Genomic DNA, 13,254 nt, shown 5'->3' on the forward strand with positions numbered 1-13,254 from the left:
TGCCATTGCTGGCACCATCCCCGTTTATAAAGACGATCGGTCCAGGCCGGGGTCGATGACCGGATTAAAATCCCCTCCCATCACCAACTTGTGCAAGTCCAGATCCAGTATCTTCCCCAGTACCCTCTTTATGAATTCACCATCGTCCCAGTTCGGCGTGTACATGTTGACCAAGACTACCTTCCTCCTTCCGCTCACCATGACACGGCCCCCCGTCCGAGACTATACTGCCCATCTGGAATTGCACACGCTTATTGATTAAAATCGCCACCCCTCTAGTCTTGTGTCCAGCCCCGAATGAAAGACCTGACTGACCTAACCCTTCCTTAGCCTAACTTGATCCGCTTTCAGGTGTGTCTCCTGCAACATCACCACGTCTGCCTTCAGAGCTCTCAGATGCGTGAACACCCCTGCCCTCTTGACAGGCACATTCAACCCTCTAACATTCCAGGTGATCAGCCTGGTTGGGGGCCACCACCACGCCCCCCCCCTCCCTTGCGGACGATCAGCCATCCCCTTTCCTGGGCCCGCCCCCAGCCCATGCGCCGAGCCTCCATCGACCCACCTCCTGCAGCCCCCACCTGCTCTCTGTCCCAAAACCTAAGTCCCTCCCTTGTCAGCAGAGTAACTCACCCCCCCCACTCCCCCCCCCCCCCCCACAAGACCACCTTGTAACCTAACCCTTGCCCTATATTGAACATATACACACCCCCCACTGTGCTTTCGCAGACTAGCTCACCCAGCTAGCCTGGTGACCCTCGCCTCCGGCGCCAAGAAGTCTCCTACCTGTTGTTCCCTACTCCCCTCCCCCCGCCCATCGAAACCACTTCCCTCATCGAACAGAGACCGAACAATTTCCCAATTACCATAGGAGACAACCCAAAACAGACAAAACCCCCCACAAAGAACCCCCCCAATAGTGCAAATCAGAGTAATAAAAAGCACCCACCAGCCACCCCCATCAAAACACCGAAAACCCATAGAAACCAAATAATTTTTACTTCCCCATCTTCGCTCAAACTTAAAAAGCAGAAGAAAAACGACAATCAAAACATATATACACATTGCTCAGAAAAGTTACAACCTAAAAACCAAAAAAGTTCTCAGTTCTGCGCCAGCCCCTTCTTCTTGGCAAAGTCCATCTCGTCTTCAGGCGACTCAAAATAATGGTGCTGGTCCTTGTGTGCAACCCAAAGACGTGCCGGATAGAGGAGCCCAAATTTCACCTTCTTCTCAAAGACGATCTCCTTCACTTGCCTGAAGCCTGCCCTCCTTCTGGCCACCTCAACACTCAGGTCCTGATAGACCCAGAATATGTTATTGTCCCATTTTCAGCTCCTAGTATGCTTGGCCCACTGGAGAACACACTCCTTATCCAAAAGTCTGTGGAACCGGACCACCGTAGCCCTTTTTGGGGGGGGGGGGGGGGGTCGGGTCCCCCAACCATCGCCCTGTACGTCTTGTCCACCTCCAACAGTCGGGGAAAAGCCCCCTATCCCAGAAGCTTCTGGAACATATTCGCCACAAACCTGCCAGCATCAGCCCCCTCGGAGACTGACAATTCTGAAGTTCTGTCGGCAAGCTCTATTCTCCAGATCTTCCACCAGCTCCAGCAGCCTCTTTTGCTGATCCTTCAGCATCCTCACCCTAGTTTGATCAATGACTGAATCGTCCTGGGCATCCAGCCTGTGCTCCAGCCGATCGATCGACTCCTTTATCGGGTCAAGACAGTCCCGTTTCTGTTTGGTAAAGCCCTCCTGGATGACCTACATCAGGTCCTCTGTCGATGGCTGGGCCGTCGCAGCAGGGGTCCGAACATCAGCCACGTTGTCTTCAGCAGCCACCTCCACCCAGACCTTGCTTATCTTTTTATTTCTTCCTTTTCGGTCCCTTGGGGGTCTCCATTCCATGCACCACTGTGGGACCAGAGCCTGATTGCTTGCGCCTTCAAAGCCAAAACTCAAAACCACGAAAAAGTCAGGGAAAAAGGTCCAAAAGTCCAGCCAGAGTGGGAGCCACCAAACGTGCGACTTACTCCCTCATAGCCACCACCGGAAGTACTGCCGTTAGTTCTTATTCTATTCCGTTACTGTTATTTTGATGTTTAACTTGTTCCTATTTTTGAGTCCATACTGTATTTTAAGCTTTGTTATTTTCCTTATAATGTGTTTTTGATTATCTTTCTGGGATCAAGTTGCCATGAGTATAGGACAGTCATCAAAAAAAAAATCAAATGGACAATTCAGGAGAAACGTCTTTAGAATCAAAAAATCCCTACAGTGCAGGAGGCCATTCAGCCCATCGAGCCTGCATCAACCATCCAAAAGTGGGCAGCACGGTAGCATTGTGGATAGCACAATCGCTTCACAGCTCCAGGGTCCCAGGTTCGATTCCAGCTTGGGTCACTGTCTGCACATCCTCCCCGTGTGTGCGTGGGTTTCCTCCGGGTGCTCCGGTTTCCTCCCACGGTCCAAAGATGTGCAGGTTAGGTGGATTGGCCATGATAAATTGCCCGTAGTGTCCAAAATTGCCCTTAGTGTTGGGTGGGGCTACTGGGTTATGGGGGATAGGGTGGAGGTGTTAACCTTGGGTAGGGTGCTCCTTCCAGGAGCTGGTGCAGACTCGATGGGCCGAATGGCCTCCTTCTGCACTGTAAATTCTGTAAAAAAAAAAGCACCTGAACTAGACCCACTCTCCCACCCGATCGCTGTAACTCCACATAACCTTTGGACATTTAAGGTGTCATTTTAGCATGGCCAATCCACCTACCACGCACACCGTTGGACTGCGGGAGGAAACCCGAGCACCCAGACGAATTCCACGCAGACACAGGGAGAACATGCAAACTCCATGCAATCACCCAAAGTCGGAATTGAACTCGGGTTCCCGGTGCTGTCAGGAACCACTGCGCCACACCTTTACCCAGGGAATGGCGAGAATGTGAAACTTGCAACCACATACGCAGTTGAGGCCAAAATAGAGTACACACATTTAAGAGAGGCTAGATAGGAGGAAGGGGGTGGAGAGGTTACACTGGTGGAAATAGAAAATACTCACCAGGTCAGGCAGCATCCGTGAAGAGAGAGAGAGAGAGCAAGAGACGAGTTAACGTTTCAGGTCCCTTCTGAGGAAAAGGTCAGATCTGGAACGTTAACTCAGTCTTTCCATGGAAGCCGCCAGGGTATTTCCAGCCTTTTACTGTTTTTATTTAAGATCTCCGACTGCGCTACGCTGATGTCGTTAAACGGACAACGCACGCGCTAGGTGTGGAAGGACGGGGAGGGAGCTCGAAGTGGCATATATATATATATTATATATAAGGTCTGGTTGGGCCGAATGGTCCGCTGAGGAGCCGTCCATCCTGCGTAATTAAATAAAAGGCACAAAAACCTCGGAGCACATCGTGGATTTATCCGGGCAAGTTCAAACTTCCACTCACAGTCCAACAACAGCCCTCCCACATTCCCTGGCAATGAGAGTGGAGCCAGCGCCCCACTGGCTTGTTTTGGAAGAGATGGGATAACTAAAACAACTAACTGAGCGACCAGTCGATGGGCGCGGGGAACGTCCCGTCAAGGAGGCCGCGGCGAGGAGGGTGTGAGGCGGTAACTCGGCGGGAAGTTTTTTTTTTGGGCCGGGGGTGGATACTCTGCGACCGTTGGGAGTTTGATGACCGGTGACGCTCGAGACACATGACTGGAACTTTCTCTCTCTCTCCTCCTGTGGAAAATGGCGGCCTGGAGTTTCCAGGAGAAATAAGGAAAAGCTGGGAGGGGGAGGAGAGGTTGGAAAAAAAACAAGTACAAAGAAGTTGAAGGAAGTTTAAAAAACAGCAACCATGACGCGTTGGGTTCCAAGCAAAAGAGAGAAATATGGAGTGGGTGAGTGACATCCCCTCGCATTGCTCCAGCCACCCCTGAAATGGAAGATCTTGCCGTCAATACTAATTTTAATTGTTTTTGTTTGCAGTTTCTTTCCCTTCCCTGTGCCGCCTACCCACCAACCCGCGTCCCTTTGCCTCCTCTCTGAACACAGCTCCCAGAAGGGCGTTAAATCTTGTCGGCTCCCGGGCGCGCGTGTTTCCTTATTTCGATGAATAATTAACGAAGAGGATGAATTGATCCTGGAAATCTGCTCCCTCCGTCCGCTTTTCCATTAAGTGAGGCTGATTGGGTTGGGAGGCGCGCCTAGTTCGAAGGCCGTGCCCATTGCGATTACTTTTATAAGGGCATGAATTGAAAACTAAATCACTCCTGAACTTAAGTCTCCCTGATTTAAAATAATTACTGCGTGATGAAGTGTAAATCTGCGGATATCTAGCAATCTCCCAAAGCCAATAGTAGCTACTCCCACTTTTTTTTTCCAATAGTGAGGATAATGGCATCCACACTTCGTAGCGACTTTTACTTTGAATAGTTGTTTATTAAGATTCCACTTTGTTAATATAAATATTGATGATCTGATCTGAAAACTTTCCAAATAATGTCAATATCAATAAAGATTATTTCCAGAAGGTGTAATTAATGTACATTATACGTGAAGGGTTAGAGTTCTATAATGCACCTCAACACCTGGTTATCACAAATGTTCTCGTGTTTTAAAGACGTACTGCCACAGTGCCACGATTATAAAATGTGTTTTTCAGTGAACATAGTTAACCTTCGAGTGATCCTATATGTTGAGAGTGGACAAGTGACATGATTATAATTAATCATTTTTGTCCAGACAGCTTTGGGTGAACATGGAGCACTGACTTTTGTAATAATGCAGTCGTTGCGGACTTGTCACCAAAAGGGTGTATACCAGTTAGAGCCAATTAATTCCTAGATGAAGGTTGAACTATCCTTCAAATTGGTATTTGGTCAATTAGCTCAAAACTACAGAACTCTTCTCAATATTTCCAACTTTTTTGATTAGCCATGTATGTTGCATGCCCTTGAGTAATGCTCCAGTAGGTAGTATTTCTTTATTTTAGTTAATTGTAATCTGTATTTTGGATTACTTATTTTATTTCTTTAATATCCTCATAACATGTGCCCTTAATTTGACCTCAGTCTCCCCATGCCTATTGAAAATATGTGTTAATATGTGCAGCTTGTCTCATGGTTAATAATTCAGCTTTAATTTAGTGTACCATATTGATAGTTAAAGGAGGGACAATTTTAATGGAGCAATTTGATTGTAGGATTCTGATATTTTTGCAATGACAGATAATTCAAGTTATTTAATTTTTTCTGGTCCTGTGGTTGAAAGTAATTGGCATTGGTGTCCGTGGGACTGGAGGAGCAAGCTTGCAAGTAATTTATTTGTGCTAGCTATTGCAGGTGGTGCCAGGAAGGTAAGCATGGTATGTAAATATCTCAATAATGGTATGTCTTGATAGATTATTAGGAAGTATAGATAATAGAGTGTTATGTTAAAAGAAAGTTTCACATTTATTCTGAAAATGTCTGACCAATTCAAGTGTCCCTGCATAGATTTAAATCCAAAAGTGTGCTTCAGGTGAATCTTTGCATTCAGTATGTGACCTAAATGTTGAATCTTTATCCAGTTTTGATTTACTAACTTTCCCCATTATATCCAGATCCAATATATGAGAAATTTTAAAATACTGGCCAGAATCCTACTAAACTTTCATCAATACAATGTTGCAAATTGTTTTAACCATGAGTTCGAGAAGTAAATTAAACCATTTTTAATTTGGATAGGCAGGATGATAAAATTTTGGTAATGCTCTTCGTGCATATGAAAAAGCAAATTTCAAATAAGAATCTGCTTGAAAAAGGATCATAGTGTGGCATTTCACAACTTGGATTTTTATAGGGCCCTTAGCGAGTAAAGTATCCCAAGATTCTTTGACACTGAATGACACTGCAAGGTGATATTGAAGCAGATGGTCAAAGGGTTTGGTGTCGGAGGACTGGAGAATTGCAGATGTTAGAGCTAAGCCCAGCAACTACAGACCATCTGTTTAACCTCGTTGGTGGGTAGCTTTAAGAAACAATTTGAGACAAAAAATTAATAGTCTCTTGGACAAATGCTGGTTAATTAAAAAAAAAACTGGCAGGAATTTATTGAGGATGACTAAGCTGCTGGACCTTTCTGATGAGGCAACAGAATGGTTTAATAAGGGTAGTGCTGTCGATGTGGTGTATGTGGATTTTCAAAAGGTGCTTGATGAAGTACTGCACAACTGACATGTGAGCAAAGTTGGCGCTTGTGGAATAAAAGGGTCAGTAGCTTTCTGGATACAAAAATTGACTGAATTGACAGGAAACAGAGCAGCAGTGAATATTTTTCAGACTGGAGGAAAGTTTATAGTGGTGGTGTTCCCCAGGGTTTGGAGTTGTGCTGCTTCCTGTTCCTCATTTAACCTAGATTTGGCTATACAGGGCACAATTTCAAAATTTGTGGACAATATGAAACTTAGAAGTATTGTGAACTGAGAGGAGGATAGTATAGAACTTCAAAAATACATAAACAAGTTAGTGGAATAGGCGGACAAATGACAGATTAATGCAGAAAAGTGTGACGTGATTTATTTTGAAAGGAAGAAAGCAAAGAGACAATATAAGCAAAAAGGTACAATTTTAAATGGGGTGTAGGAACAGAGGGACCTGGATGTACGAGTGGAAAAATCTTTGGAGGTGACAGGACAGGTTGAGGGAGTGGTTAATTCTCTTTTGGTCGAAGGATCATAAAAAATAGAAGCAGGCAGATGCCATTTGGCCCTTCGAGCCTGCTCTGCCGTTCATTATGATCGTGGCTGATCATCAAGTTCAGTACCCTGATCCCACCGCTTTCCCCCCTCCCCCATATCCTTAATTCCTTTAGCCCCAAGAGCTATATCTAATTCCTTCTTGAAATGACACAATGTTTTGGCCTCAACTACATTCTGTGGTAGAGAATTCCACAGATTCACCACCCTCTGGGTGAAGAAATTTCTCCTCGCCTCTCCTAAAAGGTTTACCCTTTATCCTCAAACTATGACCCCTAGTCCTGGACTCTTTCCCCCTCCCTCTCCCCATCGGGAGCATTATTTCTGAATGTCTAACCCTGTTAGAATTTTGTAAGTTTCTATGAGATCCCGTCTCACTTTTCTAGACTCCAATGAATATAATCCTAACCGACTTAGTCTCTCCTCATATGACAGTCCTGCCATCCCAGGAATGAGTCTGGTAAACCTTTGCTGCACTCCCTCCATAGCAAAAACTTCCTTTCTCAAGACAAAGACACCAAAACTGCACCCAATACTCCAGCTATGACCTCACCAATGCCCTATACAATTGCAGTAAAACATCTCTTCCTATACACAAATCCTCTTGCTATTGAGGCCAACATACCATTTGCTTTCCATACTGCCTGCTGTACCTTTGCGCTTACTTTCAGCGACTGATGCACAAGGATACCAAGGTCTGGCTGAGCATCCACCTCTCTCAATTTACACCCATTCGAATAATAATCTGCCGTCCTATTTTTGCTACTGAAGCGGGTAACCTCACATTTATCCAAATTATACTGCATCTGCCATTTATGTGTCCACTCACTCAGCCTGTCCAAATCCTGCTGAAGCACCTCTGCATCCTCCTCACAGCTCACCCTCCCACCTAACTTTGCATCGTCTGCAAATTTGGAGATAATACATTTAGTTCCCTATTCCAAATCATTAATATATAATGCAAACAGTTGGGATGGTAGCACAGATCCCTGCAGTACCCCACCAGTCACTGCCAGTCAATTAGAGAAAGGCCCATTTAGTCCAACATTTTGCTTCCTGTCTGCTAACCAGCTTTCTATTCATCTCAAGACATTACTCGTAATCCCATGCGTTTTAACTTTATATATTCATCTGCTTATGTGAGACCTTTTCGAAAGCCTTCTGAAAGTCTAAATAAACCACATCCATCGGTTCTCCCTGGTAACTCCCTGAGTTACATCTTCAAAGAATTCTAGTAGATTTGTCAAACATAATTTTCTTTTCAGAAATTCATGCTGAGTGCTATAGGGCATATATTTAAGCAAAATAAGCAATAGTGCCATGAGGAAATCTTTTCCATGCAGTGGTGGTTAGGATCTGGAATGTACTGCCAGAACGTGAGCTGGAGGCAGGTTCAATTGAGGAATGCAAAAAGAAAGTAGATAATCTGAAATGGAAAAATGTGCAGGTTTACAGGGAAAAGGTGGGGAAGTGTCACTTGATGAAATAAACCTTGTGAGTGCCAGCACAGACAAGATGGGTGAATGGTGTCCTTTGTGCTGTAACTATTCAATGATTCGAAGAGGTGGGTTTTAAGAAAAGTTTTAAAGGAAGAAAGCATGAAAGGTGGCAAGAATTCAGGAGAAAATCCCAGAAGTCGAGGGCTATGCAGCTGAAGGCACCCTCACAGCATCATTATTAGATGAGTGCAGATATCTCAGCGTTAACAGGAATAGAGAGGGACCATGGAAGGATTAAAGATAAGAATTTAAATACTGAGGTGTGCGTAACAGGGAAACCCTCACAACATTTAAGTTGTATTTAGGGGAACACTTGAAATGCAATAGAATGTAAGGCTACACATAAAGTACTGGAAAATAGGATTAGAATAGATCGGTGCTGGATGACTGGTGCAGACACGATGGACTGAAGGGCCTCTTTGTGCTGTAAAACCCATGACTGGTTTAGGACAGTGAGAAGAGGATGATGGGTGAATGGGATTAGTATGAGTAAAGACACATATAGCAGAGATTTGGATAAACTCAAGCTTATAGAATGTGTGGAGTTGGGTGATAATGAGGTAGAAATAAGAGGTCTTGGTGATCACGCAAATATGTGGTCTGATGCTCATTTCAATGTCAAAAATGCGCAGGTTGGCGGATAGTTTGGACCTGAGAGATTGATTGGTAGCTAGGAATGGAGTTTTGAAACAAAGGCAATGGCTTTGGTTTTTACAATGTTTACAGAGGACCTTTCTGTACTGGAAATTGGATAAGTGAATTCCGGTAAACGGGTTGTGCTGAGAAGTCGCACATCAGATGGCTCGCTTCCTGCAAAACTGAAAAAGAGGCATTTTCTGCTCAAAAAACGGCTGCAAATGATACAAATCACCCCCACACCACCTATAAAAAGAAGGAAAGATGTTGAACAACAGCCAGTCCAGTGGATGAGTGGGAAAAGCCTGACAAACAGTAATTGGCTGATCCGACCAGCGCATGAGGCAGGGAAACTCTGATTTCACCAGAGTGAGAGGAACTGACCCACGACACGCAAAGCCGCACCACGCACCCCACCCCCCCAAAAAAAAAACCAGGGGATGGGTGGAGGATGCCCCTCTCAAGAGAGTTGAAGGAACACCGACAAAAAACAAAATCGGATATACAATCTGCGGTGAAGGGTGGTCGAAGCTCTGGCCATTCAGGTGGCCCTGGACAAAGCCTAAAATGGACTGGAGGTCCAGGAGGCAACGATTAAAGATCTGGAAAGTGCTGCAACGGACCAGAGCGACTGATTGCCGCCCTGGAAGGGAAGGTGTCAAGGCTGGTCGTAGCCTGAGAAGAAAGGTTGCGGAAGAGAACCGGTTAAGGCGACAGAACCTACAAATTGTGGGCCTACTGAAGGGATCGCAGGTAGGAACCTCACAGACGATGTGGCCCAAATGCTGGGTAACCTGGTGGGAAGGGACAGCTTCCCCAACCCACCAGAAATCGACAGCGCACCAGTCCCTTCGACCATAGCTCAAAACCAGGGAACAGCCGAGGGCAATAGTTGCAAAAATGCACTGGTACCAGGATCGGGAAAGAATCCTGCGCTGGGCTAGGCAGTCCAAAAACTACAGCTGGGAAGGTCACAAGTTCCGGATATACCAGGTCATTGGGGCTGACGTGGCCATGCGTAGGGCCAAATTTAACAAAGCGAAGGCTGCGCTGTACGGCCAAACTCTGGGTCACATATCAAGGCAGGGAGCCACGTTTTCACGGTCCCTGTGGGTGCTGACAAGTTCATTGCAGAGAACTGACTGGAGAAGCGGAAGCAGGGACAGTGATGAAAAGCCCGCAGGATGAGACTCTTATTACGCAATGTTTAACAAAAAAAGTTTTCTCCCTTTTACAGTCTGTACAGCCACTGTAGATCATTGCCACAGCGACTGCTTTATGTGAGAAAATACTGCCTCGAAGACGAGAGCGGGAAGAGAGAGAATGGCAATCAAGTACAGCTGAACACAGGGGAAGGTGGGGGAAATGGCGGACAGAGAGCCCAGAGTTTGGGCAACGGGAGGAAGTGCAACAACACCGGGAGGGTGGCCACCACAATAGCGAGGTAGCTAGCATCTGGATTCATGCAGGAGAGAGAGGCCGCAGCACGTCCCTCACAAGGGGGAAGGCGCCTGGAGAGCGGAGGGGGGTGGGGGGCACGGAGGGTTAATCAGGGGAAGAAATGGGGAAGGTGGTTTTAACTATGGGATGGGGAGGTAAAGAAGACGGAGAGGGGGATTAAGACCCCACGTAAGGGAGAAATTGGTGAAGAAAGATGGACGACTGTAAACGGTCTACGACAGGCCACATGTGGCGACCTGGAACAAAATGGCGCTGCAAGCATCCACTTTGGAGGGTCCCTGGACAAAGGTAAACCCCGGAGTGCAGTGGACCAACCTCATGGGGAGAAGAGTGACCGCTGCCATTTTGGACGGCGTCCTAACAAAGGGAAACTCTGGAATGCACGGGTGCGTCCACCAGGTAAGTATGTTGACCCCACAGGAGTCGGGGGGGGGGGGGGGGGGGGGGGGGGGGGGTGGTGGGCAAAAGCCCCCATTAGGATAGTCACCTGGAATGTTAGGGAACATAATGGCCCAGTGAAAAGATCCAGAGTCTTCGCTCACCTGAAAACATGACATAGTCTTCCTACAAGAGTCACACCTGAGGGAGAAGGACCGACTGCCGGTAAGGAAGGGCTGGGTTGTACAGACCTACTATTCCTGCTACGGGAAGAGGTCCAGGGGTGCAGCCATTTGGCTAAATAAGAGGACGATGTTCACGGAGACAAAGATGGTTACGGACCCATGGGCATGTACATCATGGTCAGCGGAGTCCTAGATGGGGCACCGGGTAGTCTTGGTAAACTTGTACGCTCCCAACTGGGATGACATGAAGTTTATAAAGAAGACCATGGCGGAAGTCCCCAACTTGTATATACGCATGGACTGATCATGGGGGAGGGGTCTTTAACTTAACTGTGTACAGTAACCACAGATAAACCGGTTGAATCCCCAAAACGGATAGAGCTCCAGCATGGCGAAGGAACTCAGCCTATTCATGGAGCAGATGAGGGCGGTGGACCCATGGTGATTCATCCACTCGGGGGAGGAAGAGTTCTCCTCCTCTCAAGTACATATTCACAGATCGACTTCTTTGTAGTGGGAAAATCGGTGCTTCCAGAGCTAGTAAGGGCGGAATATTCCACGATCGTAATCTCTGATCACGCTTCACACTGTATGGATATGAGGTCGGAGACGGGCTGTGCCCAGCACCCCCATGGAGGTTGGACAAGACCCCCCCTAGCCGACCAGGCTTTTTACAAGAAAATATGGGCCATAGGTGAGTATATTACTAATAACCAGAAAGGGGAGGTCTCACCCTCCACGTTCTGGGTGGCACTGAAGGCTGTGATCAGGGGAGAAATTATCGCTTGTAAAACACAAAGGGGTAGGGAAGAGAGGGCGGCTAGGCAACAGCTAGTCGACTCCATATTGGAAGCACCACTAGAACTGGGAGAGGTCATGGAGAGTATTAGATCCATACAGGCAGGGAAGGCATTGGGACCAGACTGTTTCCCGGAAGACTTCCATAAAAGATTCGTGACAGCACTGGCCCCGCAATTGTGGGAGATGTTCACAGACTCGCTGGCGAGGGGCACACTGGCACCTACGCGAGCACAAGTTTCAATCTCGCTGATTCCCAAAAAAGACAAAGATCCAAAATAATGCGATTCCTAGACTCATCTTGCTACTAAACATAGAGGCAAAAATACTGGCCAAGGCTGGAGGACTGAGTACCAGAGGTGGTTACAGAAGACCAGACGGGCTTTGTCAAGGGTAGACCGCTAATGTTGAACATCAGGCGCCTGCTGAATGTGATCATGACCCCATCTGGGGAGAGAACACCTGAGGCGATCGTCTCCTTGGACGCTGAAAAGGCCTTCAACAGAGTCGAATGAAAGTACTTTGAAGCGGTTCGGGCTTGGAACAGCGTTCACCGCCTGGGTAAAACCCGTGCACAACACTCCCATGGCGAGCATACGGACAAAACACCACTAGCTCTAAGTACTTCCAACTGCATCGAGGCACAAGGCAGGGATGTTCGTTATCGCTGCTGCTGTTTGCCCAAGCGATCGAACCATTAGCGACTGCGCTCAGGGCGATAAAGAATTAGAAAGGGACCCGGAGAGGAGGCAGAGAGCACAGAGTCTCACTCTATGCAGATGGCCTGCTTCTCTACATCTCGGACCTGCAAAGTAACATGGAAGGAATCATGGCAGTCTTTAAAGAGTTTGAAACCTTCTTGGACTAAAAACTTAACTTGAGCAAAAGGGAGATCGTCCCGGTGAACCCTCAAGGGGGAGGGGCAGAGCTGGTTGGTGTTCAAACAGGCCAACACAAATTCCGCTACCCGAGGATCCAAATCGCTCATGACTGGACAGCGATCCACAAGTGGAACCTGACCAACCAGACGGAGGAAGTAAAAAAGGACCTGCAGAGTTGGAACACACATCCACTCTCCCTGGTGGGGAAGGTGCAGACGATCAAAATGAATGTACTGCCCAGTTTCCTCTTTCTGTTTAGATCCACCCCGATCTGCATCCCAAGAGACAGGATGGGGAGACGCTGACAGTTGTGAACCTTCACATCAACAACAGGTTAACCACGCTCGAAGAGATGACCGAAAGATTCCAGCTGACAGAGGGGAACAAACTTGGGTACCTACAGCTCAAAACCTTCCTACGAAGGGAAACAAAGACTTATCCACGTCCACCACGACAATCACTGCGAGAGGACCTGCTGGATGTGGACATCTTGGGGAAAGTGAACTGTCGTGACATGTACGGGCGACTGCAATGGGGGAGGGCCAGCACCCAACTGAACGAGACAAGGGAGAGGTGGGCGGAGGACTTGGGGTTTGGAATAGACTGACGAGAATTTGAGAGTGGGGTTATAAGTGATTCATATATTCATATAAATCCGACAGTGCAGAAAGAGGCCATTCGGGTCATGGAGTCTGCAC

General features: G+C 47.1%; 2 protein-coding genes across 3 annotated transcripts in view; one reads left to right on the forward strand and one right to left on the reverse strand.

Annotated features, from left to right (window-relative positions):
- The window catches only part of LOC119979445 (inhibitory synaptic factor 2A), a 404,538-nt gene that overhangs the window by 43,786 nt on the left and 347,498 nt on the right, over positions 1-13,254 (reverse strand). The gene's annotated exons all lie outside the window — the stretch shown is intronic.
- The window catches only part of dock1 (dedicator of cytokinesis 1), a 763,650-nt gene continuing 753,811 nt past the window's right edge, over positions 3,416-13,254 (forward strand). Inside the window, 1 exon segment of the mRNA XM_038821673.1 lies at positions 3,416-3,881. Coding sequence (XP_038677601.1) covers positions 3,839-3,881 — 43 coding nt within the window. The 5' untranslated portion in view covers positions 3,416-3,838.

Source organism: Scyliorhinus canicula, chromosome 16 (assembly GCF_902713615.1).
Source record: "Scyliorhinus canicula chromosome 16, sScyCan1.1, whole genome shotgun sequence".
In the NCBI taxonomy this organism is placed as follows: Eukaryota; Metazoa; Chordata; class Chondrichthyes; order Carcharhiniformes; family Scyliorhinidae; genus Scyliorhinus; species Scyliorhinus canicula.